Source organism: Egretta garzetta, unplaced genomic scaffold (genome assembly GCF_000687185.1).
Source record: "Egretta garzetta isolate BGI_Z169 unplaced genomic scaffold, ASM68718v1 scaffold270, whole genome shotgun sequence".
Taxonomy (NCBI): Eukaryota; Metazoa; Chordata; class Aves; order Pelecaniformes; family Ardeidae; genus Egretta; species Egretta garzetta.
This window is the reverse complement of record NW_009258274.1, coordinates 1,518,656-1,543,720: the sequence shown is the minus strand read 5'-3', so window position 1 is coordinate 1,543,720 and position 25,065 is coordinate 1,518,656. Positions and strand designations below refer to the sequence as shown.

General features: G+C 39.4%; 1 protein-coding gene across 2 annotated transcripts in view; it reads right to left on the bottom strand.

Annotated features, from left to right (window-relative positions):
* Positions 1-4,744: 4,744 nt before the first annotated feature.
* The window catches only part of RNF130 (ring finger protein 130), a 32,490-nt gene continuing 12,169 nt past the window's right edge, over positions 4,745-25,065 (bottom strand). The window contains exons 2-8 of one of the 2 annotated variants that reach the window (XM_035890760.1): positions 22,611-22,861; positions 19,021-19,092; positions 17,117-17,199; positions 11,178-11,274; positions 9,940-10,144; positions 7,824-7,917; positions 4,745-4,883 (exon numbers count right to left, since the gene is read on the bottom strand). In XM_035890760.1, coding sequence (XP_035746653.1) covers positions 4,868-4,883; positions 7,824-7,917; positions 9,940-10,144; positions 11,178-11,274; positions 17,117-17,199; positions 19,021-19,092; positions 22,611-22,861 — 818 coding nt within the window. In that variant the 3' untranslated portion in view covers positions 4,745-4,867. The remainder of the gene's footprint in view (positions 4,884-7,823; positions 7,918-9,939; positions 10,145-11,177; positions 11,275-17,116; positions 17,200-19,020; positions 19,093-22,610; positions 22,862-25,065) is intronic. The other variant, XM_035890767.1, reaches the window with a different exon arrangement.

The following is a 25,065-nucleotide window of genomic DNA, read 5'->3' as shown; positions in this document are numbered from 1 at the left end:
TCTGAAAGCATCTATCAGATCAGGCCCTTGGCCAAAACGTTTCATTACTGGGTTTCTCGATCCCAGGGGGGATTAGCTGGGAGCAAGGCTGCTTAGATTAAAATACATGAGCCAAACTGGAGGCAACTGAAATGCTTCCAAGTTCATAAAAAAGGCACTCAGCAAACCAAGGTGCCTCCAGTTTCAGGCATCAGTGGAGCAAGATGTTTAGGGGACTGCAGTTTTAGCCCTGGCAGAATCTAGGTGCTTAAATCCTCCTTTCTTCGCCAAATTTTGAGTCCAGCCTATGCCCTTCTGAAATAAAGAGCTTACAAAAGATATGAGGGAAGAAGAATTCAGCTGCTACTGTTCAAAACAACTTTTCTCCTTTTTCACTCGCCCAAAAGACAGAAAGTCAGAAAAGAAAAAAAAAAAGTCATCCTTATTAAGATTAAAAAGAAAAAGCTAGAGTTATAATCAAATGCGCAGAAGTGCTGAAAGAGCAAAAGCGAAGATGAATTTTGCACTTATCAAAGCAGAGGCCTCATAACAGCCCTGGCTGGAAGAGCCAGGGACGCTGTAGACGGGTTCCATGCAAACTCATTTTGCAAGCTGACACACCAAGCTGCCATCCCAATTTGCAGCAAACTTTGGCCGCAGTTGCACAGTAATTGTGTGCCCCGGTCAAATCCTTGTTACCAACAGCAGCAAACTGAAGCTGGGCAACGTATCTGCTGCCAGTTTCCTAACCCCCCTCCAAATCTCCCTTTTATCACCAAAAGCCAGTACACACGCTCACTCCACCACGCGCACTGAGAAGAGGAAGTTTTCACACGCAAATTTATTTATTTTTGATCTTGTAGTTAACTGAAACACGTGAAATTAGTAGTTACGTTGCATAGGAGCGTGTTGCTCATTCTGCCAGGAGCATATATCCAGGTATTTGGAAGAAGTGTACTGTGTCGGAATATACTTTGCAGAAGCAGGCGGCAGGGGATGATGAACACCCACTTTCTAGATCTGAACCCTCTCCCAAGTTTACAGGTTTCTAAAACCGGGCAATGCTTAAAATAAATAAAAAAAAAAAATTGAGTTTTTGAAGGAACATCAACTTGGAACTATGACTTCCAGCTGATCAGTCTGTCTTCAAACAAAAAAATTGAACCTACTTTGAAATTATACCAGATAAAACTGATCTCAAGATTCTTCTTGAAATGTCTTATGGGTCAGGATCATTTAATTTTTGATGAGCAAGTCTCAGCTTACAGTTGAAATAAGCCATGGATATGGGATGTTTCATCTCCCTTTCCTCCACTGCTGAAATGTTACATACTGAACACCCAATGCTGAAATGAAAACAAAGGGGATTCTAAAAGCTCAGTGTTGCTTTTGTTTTCATTACACAAAAATCAAACACGGGATTAGGAAGCAGACAGCCCAGGCCGTCATTTCCTCTGTGTGTGCCCAGACTTCCACTCTAGCAGATTCAAGGCAGAGATTTAATCAACATGCAGACAGGTCATCTGACAACAAGTATTTTAAATTGATCTGGAAAAAGGCACTGTATATCCAACACCTCTAAAATTCTTTACTGTGATGTTTTCTTGCTTCTTGGCAAAAGATATTTAAGCCACCCACTTCCAGGAAGGCTGCATGTTTCCATACAGATACAAATCTCTTGGCTTTCATACCACTTTCGGAACACATCATTCATTCTTTTCCTAAACGTCTGTCTCCTCTACCACTCAGTGCAGCCTGCCCAGTGCTTTTCAACACTCTACCTTCAGGTGCTCTAATAACCAGCTCGGTATCATTGCCCACAGTTTATGGCTAGAGAAACAGGGTCAGTAGGGCACTGCGACCCAGCTACGCAAATAGTAATGCAGAAAACCGCTAGTGGTTAAAAATGTGGCATCAGCCCAGTTGATAAATTTGCTGAATAAATGTATTTTAAGGACAAGTAGCAACATCCACAGTTCCAAATTCAGCTTATGAACCTGTTCTTCCTATTTTGCACTTACCAAGGAAGATCCAGATTTATCCCTTAAGTACAGAAAACAAAGAGGAAGTCTGCATTCAGTTTTAATACATAAAAACGAATCCTTCAGTGCTCTCTGCTGCTATTCTTCCTTATATACTTACAAAGAACTTTTCAGATAACCCGTATTGAGTCTGAAAATAAACATGCTACCCTGTAATTGATCTTTATACCTATGATAGGATGCTACAGAAGTGGGCTCAACACCAAGGCCAAAAATTCAAGAGAGATGGCACTGCTGTAGCATTGCAGGTGCATCAGGACTATCACCCGGTGTTCCCTTTCCACCTGCAAGTATTTTAACACCCTCAGCCATTAATTAGGGCCATCTTCTGCCACAAGTTTCAGTCTCTCCACAGCTCCTCCAGCACAATGACTTCTTAATGTGGAAACCCGCACCAAGCACTCGCTATCTCAGACAATCTGTTTTAAACACTCTCTCAGTTAATGGACAACAGAGCAAGATTATTTCCTAAAGCATCCTTTCCTCAAAGCCAGCTGTTTAGCAAGGCACTGCTGCTCCCTCTTGAACTGTACCCTATTATACCCTCCTGGCAGCCCAGTCCCGCCACCTTTGCAACATCTAGGAAGAGGGACCAGCTCTTCTCCTTTCCTCTCACTATTATGATTATGTATATGAGCGTAATGTCACTCATCTTTTATGTGTGGGTACCTAAGATCATAGCAGGCAACAAAAACTTTGGGAATGTCCTTCTTGTGTCTATCCAGAGTAAAAAAATTGAGTTTCTAGGATGGTGCAGAGTCCATCTTTGCATGTATTTATTTCATTAAGAGGATAAACTTACATTGCTAGTCTGACCTGTAATTAACCTAGCAGATACTGTCTGTACTTTTATTAACACTTTGTTGAGACAATTGTTAGAGGCTCAAAAGCAAGATTAACAAAGATGGCCCTGGGTTATGTGACCCCCCTGCGGAGGAAAATGCACTAAAAGCCACGTCAACCCAGTATTACTCAACTGAACTTCTCCTTCTGCTGCTGTTCTGTAGAAGAAACATGAACTGCGACTGTGGTGCCTTTTGCATCGGGGCCACCAGGCTGTTGGCTGCCCCCACGCATCACTCCTGACAGCATTAAAAAGCACTTAAGGATTTTTGTTTCAGGAGACAAGCACAAACCTACCAATTTTACTACTGCTGTTGAGAGATGGGTGAAAAAAAATAAAAAATGTCACCCTTTCATTTCATAGCCTGTTCCCTAAATCATGCTCTAACCACATTCCTGCATTTTTGGCAACAACGCTCAGCTGACAAACTGTATTTTACAAGGAGACAGTCCTCAGACACACTAAGTTTGAGGTTTTTTTTCCTCTTCATGAGTAAGTCCAATGGGGTTTTCCAGTCTTTCAAGATGCACTTACTGCTCTATTGATTGTTTTCATGTTTCTTTCAAAATCTCACAAGGACACACTGAAAAATAATTCTATTAGATGTATTGAAGCTATCACATACTTCATTTCTTATTATAAAAGCTGCCTTCTCAGCTGAAGCCTGCTGGACAGATAAGAATTAAGAAACTATTTTAATGTAGACTCTGGCTGTGTTCCTAAATTCTAAAAGGGCCTATATATAAAAATAAAATTAAATTAAATCCTCTATTTTCCAGTACACAAAAAAATTAAATCTTACAGTAAAATTGGTTCTGTTCATTTAATTAAATTAGAAAGCATTAAGTTTCAAATGTCTACATCTTGATATGAGAACAACAAAAACAACAGAACACAGAATAGCTTTTAACTTCTATCAATTATATTTTCCTTACCAATTTGTTACCTCCATCTACCCATCTCATTAACTCGAGCCTTGGCATTTGGCTGTGAATCAGATCCACATGTTTTAACTGACTGTTGTGAAATTACTCATACACAGCTTGCATAAGTAAACTTGCATGAAACAGCCCAAGTGAGGACAGCAATGAGAGATGTTTTCCCTCTGCCTCCTCACCAGTAAAAAACCCATGGCAAGATGTGACTTGTTTGCACAGAGTTTCTACATTACGGTAAGACCATCATCCATCTTTCAGGATCTGAATTTGAACAAAACCTAACCCCTGTCACTAACATGAAGGAGGCTTCACAGATGACAGTGGGGGAGAACACTACCTTTTCGCTTGGTATTAGGAAGGAAGAAGTGGTTTAGAGTAGCTTCACTTTTATCAGAAAGAAGGGTGGAGTGAAAGCAAAAGAAAGGAAAGGTTTATGCTTTGTATGTCGAGAAAACAGTGTTGCAAACCTTCAGCAAGGCCTGATCTGAAGACAAAAATCATATTGCAATCCTCCTGACACAGGAGCATTACAGGAGGAGAACTGGAGAAAGTGTTCTGATTTCAAATTAATTTTCAGTTGGAGTCAAAGTAAGCCCGTTACATACTAGATGCTTGGCCCAGCTTTTTTCCTTAATGAGTTGGTATGGAGTGATTGCTATTAATACTTCTGTTAGTCATTCCAGTGCTGGGTGGCATCATAAGTACGGCACTGCGTGAGATTTCCACTTGTTAACTTGTGTCCCCCAAAATGAAAGGAGAAGCATATAGATCTGCAAAGATTGAATCGTTCAGAGGAAATAAAAGCAACTTATAAAATTTACAAAAGGCTGTCAGACTTGAGTACTACACAGAAAGTCCAAGAAAAATAAAATTCTCAGAGTAAGATTTCATAATTAAAGTTTTTTTTATTTCTTCACTTTTTCCTTAATACAAAGCTTTGGCATCAGCAAATTTTATGAAAAAATAGAATGTACTAAATAATTGCTTGTGCTGCATGATCGATAAATGATGCATAAAAATAGGTCTCTCTCTCTCTCCAAGGCAATCGGCTGGAAAGCGTTTCTTCAATACCATTCTGCTCTGTGGGGCAGAAAAAAAAAAAGGAACAAAATATTTATATTACAGTTAATACTGCCAATACTAAAAAAAAGAAAAAAAAAAAGAAAAAAAGAAAAAATCCTGTAAAAGTAAGTTAGTGAGAAATGACTAATTATACAAGGCGAGAGCATTAGAAGAGCTCTGTACTCCTTACATCCTTACATCATTCTTACAGGACCAGTAAAACAGACAGGACAGCCAGAGGTTCAAGCACTTCTAAACTTTTGAGGAAACTCCATCTACTACCAAAAACTTCCTCCAAGTGGTGCTATCCAACATCTCAGCTTTTCTGGACTTTAAAACACGGTTATACAGCGATTTCTGACCGTCCCCTAAGAAGCAAAGCAAAAAGTGCTTCTTTTGTTCCTTTAAATCACTACCTAAGTTATTTAATAGTTATAGTGCATGAAGACTAGGAGACCAAGAGAAAGCAGCTGGTTCCTTATTTTCTTCTCACTTAGACAATATTTACTTTTATCAGGAACTATTTAAAAATGCATGTGTGTGTCTATACATATACACACAAACATATATGTACACAGATAGATACGTATATACACACAACTCCAGAACTATTGCTCTAAGTAAGTATGTTTAACCTGCAGGAAGGACATAGAAAAAAAGGATCAGGACATGTTTTTAGGTGAGTTTTAAATGCAGAATATTTGGCACCTTTTACTTGAATCAGCGTATTACATGGCCTCATTCTTGCTACTATTGTTTTCTGATAAGAAAAAACCCTCAGCTTCTTCTTGAAGCACTACCATAACAAATGCAGGGTACACCGGCATTGGTTTTTATATGTAGAACAGCATAAAAAGCATGTATGCTGTTAGACATTTAATGGAAATCGCAGTTATAGGGAGCTGCCATATATTTGGCATGACATTCAGCACAGGAAATGCTCTGTCTGGCACTGGGGAATGCAAGTGTCAATGAAGCAATAAATCTAAGCATTAGCATCATACATACACATTTTAAACTGTCTAAAATTAGCAGTCAAACCTAGCAGCACTTAGATCCCGAAGAATTCAGTCGAAAAGCTGTTGAGGTTCAAGGTTACAGCTAGGTACCTCAGTTACCTAAATAAGTGATTTTTCACAGCTCTGTTTTCTGCAGTTGATAATTTTCTTAAGTCTGCCTCAAAGTATACACTTGTATATGCTTGAATTTTCATTCCTGTCACTGGGGAAAGGAGCTCTCCTTACATCAGCATGCATTTTGTTTGTACTAAGGGAACATCACTGTGAAAACACTTCGCTGGAGGCCCTAACTCTCTGCCAATGTGAAGAAGCTTGCCCTTTCAGTAAAAATAGACCCAGATCCGACTGAGCAAAAGACAACAAAAAGAAGAGTTGCAAGGCAAGGCAGAAATGCAACTGCTATCAGTGCCCACATCTGGATGATACTACATGGGCTACAGTTCCTTTGTCTGCTTCCTAATGATGTGGAGATACCCAGAAATGCAGACATTCCTGTTTCACAACTCATCATCTTGTTCCATGCTTTCCCAAGCTCTTTCCCAGTGCTGCTTAACTATGTTCAGCTACAGCTGTGCTGTCAATAGTTGCAATTTCAAGATCTTGACAAATGGGGAAAAAAAAAAATAGCCAGGAGACTTGATAGGGCTATCTGAAGTTCTAAAATTGGTCTTCATTAAGACCTTTTGGAATTAGCATCTGAAAAGAGGAGGAAAGGAAGATTTGCAAGTTAGTGGTAATCAAATGTCCCTGATGACAAAACCTCTACAAACTTCTTATTGCCGCTCCTGAATATTAGCTTGAGGCTGCCTAAAATTTTACAATCTTAGACATGTTTCCATTTTATTGAGGACACCTTATACTTTCCAGACAGTAATAAAAAGTAAAAAAAAAAAAGCACTTCTTTCTCTTATCTCAAAAAAAAAAAAAGTTTATAAAGCTACGCTTCCAGGCTGCACAGGAGACTGCCTTTGAATCTCACCCCACTTTTGCTAAGAGATCAACAGATTAATGGAAAAACTCAGCTGCATCAAGATGTTCAGAGACAAAGATAGATGTTAACACTTTCCCTCCCCAAATAAGAAAATTATGATTAAATATATATCATGAGCCCAGATGTTTCGCACACCTAAATGAAAACAGCTAGATGTACCTAGTTAATATATCTGCAGAATAGATTTATATTTGCCCCTCCAGAGAATTATAAAAAAATATTAAAAGACTGAAAGTCACATGCTGGGGTCATTTCTTGTCCAGCCTGTCCGAAGGGAGCCACTGGGGGTGTCTATAAAAATTAAGAAAGGGTGGATGTCTTTAAGCACTCCTTTGACTGCAATTCTTAAGCATACTAAAATGAGAGGTCAGAAGACTGGTCTGCTCGCTTCACTTGAGAGAAGAAACAGTAGTGTATTTATTGCTTACATCTCTCCCTCTCCTAAGAGCAGAAAGGTAGTTTTGTATTTAAATACCTTTTTTCTTAGCTGAAAGTGTACCAACTAGGAATACAGATTTTTTTTTTTTTAAATATGAAATTTCACTACGAAATTGAGGTGAAAACTGTCAAAGGTAACTGATGCTAGTAATTTTTGGCTCTGCGAGGCAAATCTTGAACATGGGGATTTAATGGCAGAGATCTAATATTTACCTAGACCATTGATCAAAACTGAATATAAATATTCTCTCTTTTCCCTGTTCCATGTCTCTGCTTAGCAAGGAGCTTTTCTCAGACAATCCAGCTAAATATAAACTAAGAGGGACTTCAGATTTTACCCTGGAACCTACTGTTAACAGAGACACTTACATCTGAGAAAACCAGAGAAGGCATTTGATTCTTTGAGAGCTGCATTTTTCCCCTTCTCTGTTCTCTTGGGTATTTGTTCCCAATGTTGTCCATGACACACACCCACCAGAAATATATAGAAACATCTGAATATTTACTTACTCATTAGCATTCAAGCTAGCTGTGGCTTTGATGATCATGTAGCAGAGTGTAAGGGCACTGAGGAGGCCAAAACTGGCAATAATAAACCATTCTTCTGTTGACAAAGGAAAGGGAGGAAATCACTCGTGGGAGAAGGCTTATGTCAAAGCGATGCCACTATTTCCCTCAAACACCACTGGCGGAAGGCAAGAGGCTTCTAAGCCATGACTGGCACCAGGAGGTGAAGCAGAAGGAGGTTAGCCAGAGTTACTGACTGGAGAAGGCTAGCAAAGAAGAAGTGGAGAGAGGTGTGGAAAAAAAGCATGGCACAACAATATTTCCTGGCTGAGCCCAAGGGTTAGTGATAGAGATTACTTAACAATGTAAAGTGAAATGCAGGAACAAGGGAGAATGTAATGAAAACTCTGTCCGCCCCCAAGTCAGAAAGGGTTGTCAGGGTTGGTTTAGATTTGCTGAGATGCAGCTCTTGATATCAGCACACTCAGTATACTTTCACAGTTCATTTGTGTCTTCACCCCCTCCCTCCTGAATAAATGCTATAGTGTTTCTTTTAAAAAAAACAACAAAAAGAATAGGATAGCTTGTTCAACAGTAATATATAACTAGAGTTTTCCATTTAGTAGATGGGAATACAACAGTTTCAATATTAGTGTACACATACAGACACAAAAAAATAAACTGTAGTATAAAGAAGGCTATTAAAGAATGTTGACTATTCACAGTTCTCCCTACTCAGGATCAATTTGGCACATAGTAATAGATTGGAATACAAATACTTTTGATGAATATGGCCTTCAGTTTAACTCTCATGCCTCAAAAAGTGCATGTGTCATCCATAAAGTCCAAACATTTGAACAGCCTTTTCTAACACTTTATTTTATAAACATTGTCAGAATGAGCTGTTGCTGATTATTTCTTGTTTTACCCTGGCATCCCATCTGTGCAAGAGCAGTACTACAGTTGGGAACAGACAGTAAAAATGCTTCCTGTAAAACCAAGTAGTGAAAAGTTTCAGTTAAACTATGGAGTTTTCCCACCCCTGACAAGAAAAGCAGCACACCCACAGATTTGCTCTCTGCTCAGCAGAGCACAAGATGAATCAGATGCTGAACACTGCATGACAAAGTGACTTACTGGTTTTGTAAAGAATCTAGATTTTGTATGTGGATTTTTCCTTCTCAGATCAGGACGTTTCTGGATATGGACTATGTGTTTCATAAGGTAAGATTTTTTTAATGAGACATTTACTTTGCTACAGCATCTAAAGAAACACTCTAATGGACTGTATCAATTATAGATACATATATCAGTGACAAACAGTGTCAGTAAATTCAAAATCTAGATCATAGATGCACATAAGCAAAACAAAAGGAGAAAATTAGACTGTTGTACTGCATGGATTCTACTTTTGCAATTCAGCCAGAAAAACAACCACTCATGCATCAAATTGAGACTGTACAGCATATGGAAAAATGATGCAATTCCACGCATACTGTATTCATTATAATGCTATTATACATCAAAAACCCTAGGTAAAATCCAATGAGTGGCAATTTCCCATGCTGTTCTTCTGGATAAGAGCTTGCGAGCAGTGCAGGAACAGTTCTCTGATGTCATAACACACTTGGGCAATACTCAAATGTTGGTACATTAAATATTTTTTTTTAATTCACAAATTTTGGAAGAAAACCCATCTGCTAAGAGACGTCAGAATTCCAGTAGTAATGTTCTCAGGGGAAAAAAATGTCTGCAGAAATAGCAATCAGCTAAAATATTTATATTTGTATAAATTATTGCATGTAAAGTATTCTGAAAGGGTAAATAATGGTTCTGGCAATCCAGCTTCTTGTACTAGTTACCAAATTCAGGAGGGTTGCCATCTTAGTTCATCCAGTGTTCTTTGCACGCAGATCTAAATGGATATACCATTAATAATGAAAGCGTTGGCACTGTCGTACCTAGAGTTATCGGTTTCAATATGGAGCATATGCCTCTTACAGAGACACTGAGGTCACCTTTGTCCCTGCAGGGAAATCTTTCACCAAGACCCTGCAGCACAGAGCTACAGCAAAGCAGGAAAACCATAGAACCGTACTGGAAGCCAAAGAAAACTTACTTGTCACAGCAATGTTGATCTCTCCTGACCTTGGCGTTAGCTCTCCATCCTGTGGAAGCTGTGACATCCCAGAGGTGCGCAGGGGCTCCAGGCTGAGAGAGCTGTCGTTGGCAAAATCGCTGAGTGCTGATCGCCTGCTAGCTGGCTGGCCTCTGGTGAGCCTTTCCATGTCAAAGGCTACATTATCTGTACATGGCAAGTTTGGCTGGAAAAACAAGCAATTCCACATTACAAAGGTATAAATTTATAGCAAAGCTATAAATTGAGTAACCCCCCCCCACACACACACAATTCAGCCACTATGGCTCTTCTCAGATCACACAGGAGAAAAAAACCACATGAATTAGAAAGTTCTATCCAAAGTTAAGTCCACCTTAAAGAGGTGGAGGAAGAAGCAGAAAAAAGGATTAAGATTCAAGAGAGGGACTCAAATATGCTTGTATGGTTTACTACCACGAGCAATGACGTCAAGCACCAAATTCTACTGTATCCTCCTCTAAAAATCCAGGTATGCTATTAATTGCAAAAATAGATCACCCACAATATATCTGCAACTATTTCACAGAAAGTATGCAAATTTGCAACTGGCACAGCTAAAAATGGAGGCCTGATTATTCTCACTGGCTTGATTCAAAAGCTGCTTCAGACAGTATCTTCATACGCTTTTCTCTTTCTTCCTTATTTCTTTCTTCTGAAATGAGGATTGCTCCCCACCTTATAATTTTTTCCTCATATGGGAGAGATGGAAAAATGCTCTTTGAGGTTCTTCACTTCTATCCCTTTGTGAACTGGTCAACAAAAGCAGTCCCCAGGGATCCCATAAGCCATGAGCTGCTTGAAGAAAACTCTCTGGCCTTAGCTAGGGCATGGCTTTTAAAGTGTAAACAAATTTAAGAGTGTCTGTGGGAGACCACAACAAACCCAAGATATTTACAGAGTAAATTTAACAAAGAAGGGTTGAAAGAAGTTGAGAAAAGGGAAAATTATAGAGAACCCAGTAGACTTCCAGTAGATAAGAAATTGTTACACATGGAAATATAACAATATTATTCCCAGTGACCATCCAGGGAAAGGAACAACAAGTGAGCTTTATCAGCAGCAAAGAAATTGGTAAAAAAAAAACCAAACCCAAACATGTTTTAACTACGGGTACTGGAACACCCTTCTCCCTTTTTCCCCACAATTATTCCTGGGTCTCAGACACAGGAGAAAGAAGAGCTCACAACAGTGCAACTTACCACAATTCCCAGTGCCTTCAAAATGTTCAGTTTACACATCGGACACGTACAGTGTTCACTAAGCCATGGATCTACACAGGCTTTGTGGAAAACGTGCCTAGAAGAACAGACAAGGCACATACATAATTTGCAAACAAATATTTTTTACAATGAGAACTACTTAAACTTTTAGATAGCTTCTTTTTTAATTAAACCAGCAGAACAAATTCTAAAATTGCCAGTATTCTGTGCTGATTGCAATACAAAAAAACCCAAACCCTCGTGTTTGTTGTTGCCACCACTTTGCTGGACTGAGTCTTTTAGCAATACAGCAACCATGAAAACCAGGATATATACATTACTTACTGTTCAAATTATTGCACAAAATACAAACTCACTTCTACCGTTATTAGATCTTAATGCATTCCCTTTACTACTCACAAAACTACAGGAATCAATGTTTAGAAATGGGTGACAGAAAATGGTCTGAAATCTTCTGAAATATACAGAGATGCTATTTTTCTATGTTAGGCAAATTATAGCTTTTAGTTGCTTAAGTTTCCTTTTAAGATTCTGAAGTCTGTTTTTTAGAGTAGGAAAAACCTGAAAATCTAATATTTTGGGAAACAGCAGACATCAAGACTCCACAGAAGTATGAAAACGGCTTTAATATATCGTTATCGGCTAATCAGTGCTGTAGAAGCACTCAGATCAAGTGAAGCAGGCGACTGATATGGATGCCAACATGCATCTGCTAAATATTATGAATTATTTTAGAGCCATTAGCAGTTTGATACAGTTCAAATGCACCAAAAGAGCTCAACTATTTTTTTGTTACCTCTTATTTCTTTGCTTTTAGTTCCTAAACCTTCAAGGATGTTTATTAATGTGTTTCAAAAAAGTGCAGTTCCCCAAAGGTTATTTATTGATTTAGATCAGCATGGCTCTACCTACTACTTACGCAGTTTATCTACTCCTTAAAAAGCTTGCTGATACCATCATCGTGGCTCAGACTCTGTCTGGATTTCTCTGCTTGCAAGAGTGAAAAAGCAGTTATACAGCAATGAAGATAGTAAATACGTGAATTATTTTAAAAACTCAGCCTGACGAAGTAAGCCCTTGTATTTTCTGCTATCATAAGCCTTCTCTGTCTTCATATTTCTGTCACTTGTTTTCCAAGACCATAAATCTGAAGAGTTCTTAGTGAGTTGCTGTAGGTCACAGCGGCTGACAATGCTCCCCCTGGAGCCATGCACCGGGGAGTCAAGTGTGACACAGCTTTTGCTGCTTCTCAAGCCTCGGGGCTGGAGGAAGCATGGCTAGCAGCCAGGCTGGTAGCACTGAAGGAGTCTCCCATGCGGGCATAACTCCAAACAGGTGACCTGCAGGTATTTTTCCACTCTGTCAGCATCCCCAAGCCAGTTGCCCTCCAGCTTATCATCAACACCATCACGCCGACTCTGATGTACAACACAGCTTCTTTGCAACATTTCACAGAGAAAAAGCGAGTTAGAAATCTCTTTCAGTGGTGTAATGCTTCTGAATTCGCATGTCACACAAGAAGGGTTTGAACGAGTTTATGAGTGCTGTTTCCCAAGAGCTTACCATACCTCCCTGCTCTCAGTGCAGCATCCCACCAAAGGGACCTGATCAACATGCTGCTTGCAAAGTAGCATCTTTGGCTACTGCTGGAGGCAGCTGCTCCCCTTGCCCTGGGGTACAAACCTCCCAGCCAGGCCAGCAAGCAGCACACGGGTCCTTCCTGCCCTGCTGCCGGCAGCCCATTACAGCTAGCACAGCTGAAGAGAGACGTTCTGGCCTGCTGCGGCAGGGAGGAAGGTGCCATGTCCCCATCCCTGGCAGGCAATGCCATGGGAGAGCGACCTCAGTGCTTTCCACAAATACGTAGCATTGCTGGGGGAAAAGAGAGACTGCCCTTGCAAGCAGGTAGCAGAGAAAATGGGGGTGATGCAGAGGCATTGCAGTAAGCAAAAGGATGGTATATTGTGTTAATTTGCTCTTAACAAAACCAAACCAAAGCAGCTATTTGCAGCAGCACAGAATCAAACTGATGGAAATCTGGCTTAGTTGCTTTTGTCACTTTCCCCCTTCTTGCCCAGTACAGGGAATACTACGAAATTGACTCAAAAGACATTTATTTTAACATATTCACTACTTTAATTCTCTTGCTACCTTGTAGATTCCTTCCCTCCCAAGCCATGTTTCTGCCCTTTCCAATGTCACTCCCTGCTTTTCTCTAACCTGCTCTCCCGTTCTCTTATCTCTCACTAGTCCTTCACACTACCCCCTCCTCGATCACTTTTCACCCAAAGTCCCTTCACCTCCTAGATGCAGCCATGTGGTGGTAAAGTAAAACTACCTGAATAAAGAAAATTGTCCATGAGGTTTGTCTTTTGCTAGAATCCTTCTGACATTTGCTTACACTACTTATTTTTAACTTACATAATGATATTCACAAAAGACAGAGACATTCCTCAGGCTTGTAAGTCTAAAACAGATGGCTGCCTTATGTCTCTGCGCACTAAAAGCTATAGGTATGCCCATAGGCTGCTGGTACTGAACGTATTTCTCTCTCTGAAGCATAAAATGAATGATAGCAATTCAACTGCATTGTTTGCAATAATTTTCATTTTAGTTTAAATTTGCCACAATTTCCCCCCGCCACAAAACTTTACATCACGGTCTTGATGGAATTTTAGGTGCTGTGTGTCTGCTCAAACCAGACTCCTCTCTGCTGTGGCACAGTGATAGACCATACTTAACTGCAGCGAACAGTTGTAGTACCAAAAGAAAATGCTACTTTTAAACTGATGAAAGCAGCAAGGATGTCATGTCAGTGATTCCTACTGTCTAATGATTATAGATTCCTCAACAGGCACAGTAAGAACTTCTAGCCTTTAATTTGCTTCCTCTTGGTGGAGCCATTTTCTCCATGGTGTTCTTGCAATTTGCCTTAGAGACTCTCTCGTAAGGTTTTTTTGTGTGTGTTGTGGTTTTCTTTTTTAAACTAACTTTGCATGTTGCACTAAAATGAGAAGTTGAAGTATCAAGAAGTAGAAAGGGATTAAACCTCCAAAGCAAGATCTGGGGAGAAGCATCGCAAATGCTGAAGACTGAAGGGTCTTACACATGATCTGAAATTTATTTGGCTCATCTCTGCAGGTACTGGTTCGCCTTTCATCTACAAGTATAAAAATGTCTTGTGGAAAGCATTCATCTCAATGCATCTGTCTAGCCAAGATGGTTTTGCACTCAACTCAGAGCTGAACTGCAGCAGATGAAAAGTGAGATTTAAAAAAAAGAAGTAGAAAGCGAACATGAAAGTTGTCATACAGCCTTCGGCAGGAATGTAATCTGAGCCTTCACTGACCTTATATTCATGTGAAAAACAGAACAGAAAAGGATCTACACAAGAGCCTTGATATCTCCTTTACATGGGAGATTGCATGGGGGCGGTTGTGCTGAGATGGCAGCCAAGTGCACCTTCATCCAGCTCCCTGAAGCAGCTGTAACTGTCCCTGACACCAGCATACAGCCTTCGGCAGGAATGTAATCTGAGCCTTCACTGACCTTATATTCATGTGAAAAACAGAACAGAAAAGGATCTACACAAGAGCCTTGATATCTCCTTTACATGGGAGATTGCATGGGGGCGGTTGTGCTGAGATGGCAGCCAAGTGCACCTTCATCCAGCTCCCTGAAGCAGCTGTAACTGTCCCTGACAGCTGCTCCCTGGTGGAGCTTCCTGTCTGCAGCACTGCGGCTCAAAGGTGTCTGAAGGAAATGGACTTTAAAAAAAATATTTTTTTTTAATTAATTTGTGACAGGACAAGGCATAATGGTTTTAAACTGAAGCAGGGTAGGTTTAGACTAGATATAAGGAAGAAATTCTTTACAATGAGGGTAGTGAAACACTGGAACAGGTTGCCCAGAGAGGTAGTGGAGGCCCCATCCCTGGAAACATTCAAGGCCAGGTTGGATGGGGCTTTGAACAACCTGATCTAGTTAACGGTGTCCCTGCTCACTGCAGGGGGGTTGGACTAGATGACCTCTAGGGGTCCCTTCCAACTCAAAACATTCTATGATTCTATGGTTAAGTGGTCTGATCACATCTGCTGATACTAGCAACATATCAATTGCTTGGACAGTAGCAGTTGTTTATTTAAGGAAGTCTACTTTTAGTCCTACTCTTGCATTGTCCTTAGTGGGAGAAGATTCTTTCCTACCAGATGAAGGCTCATTCTCTCACCGTCGGCAAGCACCTCCCTCTGACCTCTGTTCAGTATCAAAGAGAAAGGCACAGAGGAGCAGGACTTGTGAACCTCCTTTCCACACCCTTGAGCCTCACAGTACTACCCTGAACAACGCAAGTAACGCTTTCTTAAGAGGCAATTTTTAAAAAAAAAAAAAAAAATAAAAATCAGCTCAGTGATCCAAAATTGGTGTGCAGTTTTCCAGGAGTTTCTCCTCTAATTTCAAAATAATCTTTTACACAACAAATCAAAGGCTACAGCTCAACCCACATAGGCAAGCTTTACTTGAGATTGTAATACAGGACATAAATCTCTGGATCTTTACTTAACACTTGGAAGTACATTTTTATGGGCAAGATGACATCATCTTTCAGTAAAAATGGCCGAATTATAGAAATGCACACACATCTGCACAACCAAAAGCTCCCAAACCTTTACAAGTCTGAAACCAAGCTCTTCTGTTCCCAAATATTTTAATGGGAGTTTCTAAACAAACATTTGTAGGGTATATTAACTGAAAAACACCAACGAGAATCTCAAACAGTTCATTGTTTCCCACAGTCCAAGAGGTAAGGAATAGAGAACAGTAAACTGAATTAAACTTCTGTTTCAGAAGTAGAATGCACTCATATTTTGATCAATAAGATATAAAAAAATAGTGTTTCCCTTTTATGATGACAGAAATTCGTTATGCTTTAGAAGAAAAATATCCCAGCTATTCAGAGCAGCCTGCAGGAGGATTTAGAAGACCAATAACAAGCTCTTATGTGCTGCTCTGTGACTGAAGCTCGACTCCAACACCATGGCTCTGTTGCTTCTAGAGTATCATGCAGAACACTATTTATATACCAAGCACTGGCCAAATTACTGTATCTTAGCTGCATACATACAACATAACTTACAAGTTCTTTTTGTCTGGAGATAACGAGAAAGCTTTGCATTTCAGAATACAAGGGAAAGATGTCCTTGGTTAGGCTTAAGGCTATTAAAATGTACTGATTCATTAAAACTAATCACCAGGTGGAAAAGCACTTAAAAGCACCTCTTGAAGAGCAAATATCCCGAAACAACTCAAGAATGGAAGTGGAATGGAAAGAAACTGAAAACCTGTTAAGTGTCAAGAGAATGGCATCCAAGGAGAAGGAAGCTGTTACATTTTAAGCACCAATGCAGAATATCCAGCAAGTACAAATCTTCAGGCACAAGCCAAGAACACACTGCACTGGAGAGACCAAAGACAGATGATAGCACAGTGGCTGACTGATGTCAGAGGAGGTATGAAGGTTGGAAAGACTGCATCTCTGTTTCCTACACCATTTCAGAAACCTGCAGGCAATGTTGCACATCTACGGTGCAGAATGCTGCAGCTGTACCTGGTTCACTATACTTAAGCTTTCTGTGTCCACCCACCATTCGGTCCTTAAATCTGCACACCCCCCTTACAATCTTAGTACCTCCACTGCTGATACACCCAAACTGCCCATCTTCAAGATATAATCTTCTGTTTAATCTCCACTGTCATAACAGTGCCAGCACTCACCTTCACACCTTTTTAAAGTGTCTCTTATTAAGACTGGAAACATCTAACAAATGTGTCTGTAAATTACAATGCACATATTACATGAAATGAAGCAAAGGAGCACAAAGGAAGAATAGTTTCCAAACACAGCAACTTTACTAGCTTACTTGCATGGTAAAATGCGAACAACATCGTTCTGCTTGTAACTCTCAATGCAGACAGCACAATGATCAAAGTCTGGGTCTGTTTCCTAAAATGAATAGAATGAAAATTCAAGTCAAGAGTTGAGGCTATGACAAATGTAAAAGTAGCTGTGACTAGCACATGAACTGCCTTGTGCCAAGTGGCTGTTACTAAGAAGATACAAACCCAATGACTGGGTTATTATATTCCAACATGACTTGAGAAAGAAAAGTACCTCATACATACAAAACTCTCCCCTCATTTGGAGCTGGTAAATGATCATTTGAAACATAGGCTAAAGCCTAAGATGCTTCTAATATTCAGTCAAACCATTATAAAATATAGTGGTAATTTTCCTAGAGGCTTTACTTCAGATCGGAGCTAAAACTTCCATTTTACTCAGGGTTTTTTTTGGCAGGGTAAGAATCCTGAAATTCCCTTTTATAGCCAGAACTAGTAATTTTTACTTATTTCAGAGCAGTCCCATATTTTTGTCTGCTGCTTACTTACAGCATTATCATCACTCTTATCCAGATAGGAAGATGAGGAACACTGACTGACTGGCTCCTCTCTTCTGTTTTCGAGAAGTTACACTTTTAAAAAAAATTGTTTTAAACAGGAGAATTTAAAATTTCTAATGAAAAAGGGCTGACTTCATTTGGATGTAGATATGGCATCAGCAATACGTATTTAAAATGTTTGGGCCTACGACACACAAACAGACTGTGCCTTCTCTTAGTTCAAGTTCATTATTCTTTTCAATGCCAGCAAGCTACAAGCAAGACACCGAGAGGGGAACCACAGGAAGGCAAGAGACACTCCCCGGTCAGCACCAGTGAGTGCTGCATGCAGAGAATTCCAAAGGGCTGTTCTGGTGAAAGACAGGTTTTCTCCTACCCTCTGTTCACCCGTGTGTGCATCTCATGCTGTCTGTACTGCAACCTACACGTCACCTGCCAGTTTTGAATTTATGCTGTCAAGACACAACAGCATCTTTTAATATGGAAAAGTTCCTGTTATCTATATGTACTCCCATACCCACAGAAAAGATTTAGTGTAGTAGGCTGTCTTGAAATAAAACTACACAGGGAGGGAGAAAAAGCAGAAAGACATTTTTTCTGCCTTCTCTCTGGAAGCAAATTTTTCCAACTCTTCCCAATCTTCCATTGCTGATAGTGTTGATAAGATAAAAAGGAATTGCACTAAGAAGGCCCAAGGAAATAATCTCTTCAAAAAATCAAATCATAGCCACAATTCTCTTGCCTTCTGCAAATTAAAGAGCAAAAATTAAGCAAGACTAAGTGACTATTTTTTCCTTTCAGAATCAAAGACAAGGCAGTATTGCTCATAAAAGTGGAAAAAGCTTAGGACTTAACACACCATATATTTTAGTTTGTATACTGGCAAGAAATATTCTTGGAGTAACATTTACTATCTTTAATGAAAGACCTCTTTATACTCCCCCTTAGATTACTGGATATTAGTGTTTTACATAAAAGATTCTGCTTTATTACCTTTTAAATTTATTTTGACTTTACACAACTTACATATGGAAAGATTCTAAGCTTACAGAATTCCACATAAACAATGCTAGCCCTATGTACTCCTACCAGCAAAACCTCCCAGTGAGCTAGCACACAAACCCACTCTCAGTCACAGTTGCCAAATGGAGCGCAAGTAGCATTTAAGCAAGAAAAACTGATTTGAAATGTACAGACTTGCAGCATACATTGATACTAAAAGTTATACAAAATACTGTGCCACAAGACAAAGTAAGCCTCCAACAAGGAAGGCAAGGTCATAAATCAGGAGCAGAAAGGAAAAACTGAGATTGTTTTCCCTGGCAAAAATTAAATATAATGCTCAAGTTGAAATATTATTATTATACCTTATCACCCTTCTTTACTGTCCTGGTTGTCAATTTACCGATGGCTTTCTTGGCAGCATCTCCAAGACGACGCTAATAAAGTGACAAAGAAAAGAACACAAATTAACTCTGATAATCAAGCTTCATTACTGTCCTTTATAATGACTTATTTGGGCTCAGTACTAGCATTGCAATACACGCTATGGCAGTAGGCCAACACACAATATAAAAAGCGTACACAAAGCCCACAGTTAAAGATTTGTCAGGAGAAAAAAAAACTCCAGCAGTTGAGCCCAAAACCGCACTCGATTAGCATAGACATAAACCTCATGGACTGTATAGAAGTCCACTAAAGTGATCCAGCATTGGTGTGACAAAACTGGTCAAACCTAGCCCACAGGATAAAAGCTGAAGCAATATGCGCTCCCAAGGATTTCCGTTATATTCTGTTCATATTGCTTTTTATTGTGTGCTGTAGTATACCCCTTGTTCTCTCCTTAAGCTTGAATTATTACTATTTCCCCCCCTTCCTCGAGCAGGCTGTCTTATTCTGAGATGTAAGAGATCCTCTCAGTGTAACCTAGTTTCTCTCTTGCTATTACCAGAAACCACAAAGGACCTCACAAAAAAAAAAAAAAAAAAAAAAAATTACAGGTCACGAAATCTAAATAAGCCAATGAATGCAGACTTAAATAAAGCTGAAATGAATACTGCTTTGAAGAGTAACCTCAATCTGAGTGCAGAGGCCAAGCTATTTTTTGATGTTTATGCTGTTTTTATGACCACCACTGTTGGATAAGGAGCCATTTCTGCAATTCAAGTGCTGATTCCTACTGCAATGCCCAGCCAACAAAGATTGGCTGTTTGCCAGCGGGTCCATGGGATCCCAGAGATGGGGCACTGAGTGGAACAGAGCTCAAGTCGTCTTGTTTCAGGAACCTGAGACATCAGATTGGGTTGACATTGGTTGCAACAAGGTAAGTTCATGTATTTCATACTTCACCTCCGTCTCGTACCAAGTACTCTGCCTTTGAAAGAGACAGGCTGTTTCTGACAATGTAAACTGCACCTACCAAACCCTCCAATGTAGCTGGCAACAAATGTGCATTTTTTGTGCCTACCTCCTCTACAGCTGAAAATCAAATCCTTCATAAGGTGTACCCCCTTGTATCATAGACTTTCTCTGCACAGAAACTGAAACTAAGAAGGCTGCTTTTATTTGAGAAACACAGAGACCTCAGAAGGCCACCACAACCATATTTATTGTGTCAAGACCACTAACTGTACCACCATTATTCTAGAATTACACAAGTACATTTTTTTGTGGTTCTCACAGAAGCACGGCTCTTTATTTTATATTTTTTAGAATATGGATTTGAAAAAAAATGAGATACACAGTCCCAAGTACTGAAGTATATCCACGTAGGAAATGCAGTATCAGAAACAGAGCTGGGAGGGGGAAATTACATACTTCCTGAAGTCAGAAATCTCATCCTAACTTCAACATTCAAGAAAATGGTCAATTTAAGCAAATCTAATTTACACCTCCTGGAACAAGCATATTGGCCTGAGTACTTAATGACACAGAACACACTGGCACACTGCTGGAGTAGATAATGATTGCATAACTGAAAGTGCGATTGCTAAGAGAGGAAGAAGGCTGAAAAGGCATTTCAACTTAAATGCTCAACACTACCAACTAAGTAATTGTGGGTAGCATTTATATTTAGTGGTACTGCATATGACTGTATATGCACTACAAGCAATCTTAAAGAAAGATTATTTTCCTATTGGAAGCATAGTATTTCAGTAAAACTCTTCCAAAATTTATACATGTTCTCTTATGTAAATCAATTTGCTAAACAGTAACTTTCATCTCTTCCATTTAAGAGATCCATCTCTTCCATTTTCTAATTTTAACAAATACTTTTTTATTGGCATAGGCATATAGCATATGCTTGCTTTTAAAACCCAGAACTGTTTTGATGGAGAAGGCCACCACCACATGCAAAAGCATTTCATACCTCTGGAGGAAGTGTGCAAGAGTAATGATGTGAAATACCAGTATCTACTTGCATTATCTACAAAACACGGTACGTTTTTGATGTTTTTTTAAAAAAGTGTGCCTCAACATAACTTAAAAACAAGATCATAGCCTAAACCAAGTTATTTCATCACTAACAGTACAGCCTTCTCTCTGTGAAAGCTCTCAAAGCTCTTTAGAAATAAGCTGTAGCTGTCGCCACCTTCTTATTAAAGTTTAATAAACTCAGCTTTTTAAACCACATAAAATTTTCATCAAGTTTCTCCTGACCTTTGTGAAAATCTAAAGAAAGAAAAAAGGTCACAAGAACCCTTTCCCCATGGAGCAACTGTTTTGAAACACGGACATTTGGAAGAAGCCTAGAGCCATGTAGGGGATGCAGCAGGCACAATTTAGTATTCCATAGACATTCATTCAGTATTAGTTATATTTAAACTTTCACGATCCCAAGGGACCACACTAAGTACCGGTTACAGTGTGGTCATTTAAGAATGACATCCTTAGGAAAATCTACAGCATGCCCATGGGACCTGCAGCATCAGATACTATTTATAGAAACTAAAACGGAAATCCTGTCACAACTGAGACTTCTTAAGTTTGCATTTGGTTTAGGTTTGAGAAAACATCTTTAAAGATCCAAAACACTGCCTCAAAGTGAGCTCCTGTCTCTAATTCAGCGGGGAAGGGGCAGAATGACTAGAGCCAGCAGGTTTGCAAGTTAGCCGTGACAGAGATACACAAAGGCAAAGAGAGCACAGCAGCTTTCACGAGATTTACTGACCCTTCTCAGTAAAAACCAAGGCACTATGGAGGCAGTGGGTCATTAAGTCCACGCTAGTAAAACATTTATTTCTAAAGTTTAATCCATATCTGAGTTGATGACTTGATTTAGTCAAGATCTCCAAGTTTGGCCGTACTTAATTCAGTTCTTAAACAAATTAGAGTTGAAAAAGAATGTAAAAAAGGCATATTGGACAAAATTTTACTTAATATGTATGACCAGGAGGATTAGGCAGTCCATACTAAGTGTGATCTTGAAAAGTTGAAAGTTCATGCAGGTCACTAAGCAGCTCTGTACCTTTGTTTTCTTACCCTAATATTTGTGACATATTATAGTTTGGAAATACCTTTATACAACTTCTCAATTACCTTAACTATTACTAAAGCTATCCTTAATAACATGGATACAATTCATAACATTAGCTCTGTATTCCCCTAAACTATGCAAGTTCATCCACAATTTAACTTTCCTCCCCATTCCCAACATACATACAGTATATATTATTCAGCTAACACAGATTTTATCTTCCTCTTGGACTTACTAAAACCCAAGTATTTTGCTTCAATTCTATTCTTTCCTGTCATGTAATACCATCTTGTACTGGTGCTGCTCAGGATTAGAAGTCTTTGCTATACAAAAAACCTTGTCCAGGCCTTGGAACTAAGAGGTTCTGAACACTGGTTTGATAGACATGCCTTAGAAATTATTTGTTCTGTATTGACTCCTGCATACAGAAATGTCACCTCCAGAACTTACAGGAAAAAAAAAAAAAAGGAGTCCCCTTACCTGATTCCTGTCACGTGCACTTGTATACCTGATCTTCTGGATGAAGTAAAATATTAACCATGCTGAAGAAATTATCATCAAAACAATGAAGGATATTGACACAAAGACTAGAGAGCCCCGACTGAAGTTTTTTGGAGGAACACGGGACCCCACTGCTATTGCCATCAGGACAGAGATATTCTTTTCCAAATAATTCAGGATCTCCTTAACCTTTGATTCTGTAATCATGACAGCAACAATGTCTCCAGTTCCTATAAAAACAGAAAAATATTTAATGTATATTTAAAATTAACATGGCATGCTGCTCACAAGATTTTCCAAATGTAAAGCTGTTTGACAACTTAGATAATTTAATGTAAGCCACCTATGGCACAAGGAACATGCTACTGGGCACTTAACTCGTGGCTTGTCCTTCAAACCCAGATTTTCAAATTAGGGCATTAACATGCGAACTGTCTGCAGCTCCACACATAGTAACAGAAATCTACCAGTGGTTACACAGTACCTCCCACATTATAACTACTGTGTGCAGTCTGAACTAGCTTTAAAAAGTACATTTATTCCAGATTTGAAGCTGTAAATGCCTAAATAGGTAACTCACAGAAAAACATGTAGAATGGGAGTTCAACGATACTGCTGGAATGGTCTTAGTGTACACAGTGCTGCCTACAAGTTGCTCTGTAGAGTTATGCAAGTTTGCAACCCTGCATGGCTTTCACATGCTACCAAGGCTGTCAAGGACCTGTAAATCACAATTCCAGCACAAAAGCAACAAAGCTAAAACTTCTACCTGCAACAGTTCAGACAGAAGTGAAAGTAAAGTGAGTAAATCTGGCTGCAAAGTAGAAGAGAAATTAAAAAAAAAAATAATCCCAAAACACAGCAAACAAAAAACTTGGCAGAAGTTTGAGTGCTGATTTTATCACCCATACAAAGACAAGCTTGAGAAGATTGCAAAGAGGCTGTCAGCTTCATCGGCTCCATTTTGAATGTGTAGCCCATCTGGATTTCATAGTGTCCTGCCTCTAGACTACCTCCTGTCCCAAAGGAAAAATTCTTGGCACAAAGATAAGAGAATTAGACCACAAAACTGCTGAAAAAGAACAAAATCACCTGTGGTACAGAGAGAGCACCTATGTTTGAAAAGCAGAGGCCCCATAAAAAAAAAAAAGAGGATCTCGAATCCAGGGCAAATTCTGATCTACGTTCAAAGAAAGCAAACTTTATAGGAAAGCCAAAGCCAGAAAGAAAAAAGCCATATGAGTGCTGTTCTTATTCATCCAGATCTATTTGCTTCCTATACTAAATCCCCTTTCAGGACCTATATTCAAAACGCTTGTGAAGTCTGCTCATCTGTTTGCTCCATCTGCTTGCTCCAATTCACATTCCCTCAGAGAGGAACTGTATAATGCAAGTAACTTCAGCACCGAGATTCTGGATTTAGAGTGGATTTAAGTTACAGAGAACCTAATGTGACAGTGAAGAGAGAACATGAGGTCCTATTTTAACACAAGGAGTTTGTTCAAAGTCTTTTAATCAAAATCTAATTTTTAAGAAGTTATTGTACCTACAAAATTATGTAGAAGACCCAAAAGAGCAGCATCTTTGAAACCCAGGGCACAGGAAGTCAGGGTGACAGACCCAGACAGCTACATAACTTTTAAGACTTACATAACTCTATTAGAGCCTCCCTTTCGGAATACTATCTCATGACTCTTTCTATTCACCATGCAAATAGTAACTTTTACAGTCACTATCCTCAGTTTTCAGAGCAAGCTCCTCAACATCAGTGTTGTAGATTGTGCTGACAGAACTACTCAGAAGAATCAAAGCTGATGATCTCAGAAATTAAGATTTGCACAATAATTTAAAACATATTCCACTGCCCCAAAATTGTTTTCCCCCCAAAATGTCAACTTTTCTTTATTTAAAATTGAAATGGTGAAGACATCCATGCCTTTTCCTAGTAACTTGGGTTTAAGTAGCAAAAGAATGTTCAGTGTTTCCTTCTGAATGAGGATTTTTGAGACAAGTGTAGCTTAAATGTTAACTTAAAAGTTATTGCCCCATCCCTGGAAACATTCAAGACCAGGCTGGACGGGGCTCTGAGCAACCTTAACTAGTTAGCGGTGTCCCTGCTCACTGCAGGGGGGTTGGACTAGATGACCTCTAGGGGTCCCTTCCAACCCAAAACATTCTATGATTCCATGAAAAGCAACCAAAACCCAATACAATTTATGGATACAACTTATTTAATCACTACTGTACCACAGATTCACACAAGGTCTGCTTTAGTCCAGCTCTCCAGAGACACTTCAGTTCGAGACATACTGAGTTTGGTTTCATGCAAACTAACCTAGATATTTAATAGGCAGCAAAGCTCAGAAACAGAGTAAAAATCCACCACTTGCTTTATTTTCAGAGGAAATCTATTTGTCCAGTTGGGAAGAGAGTC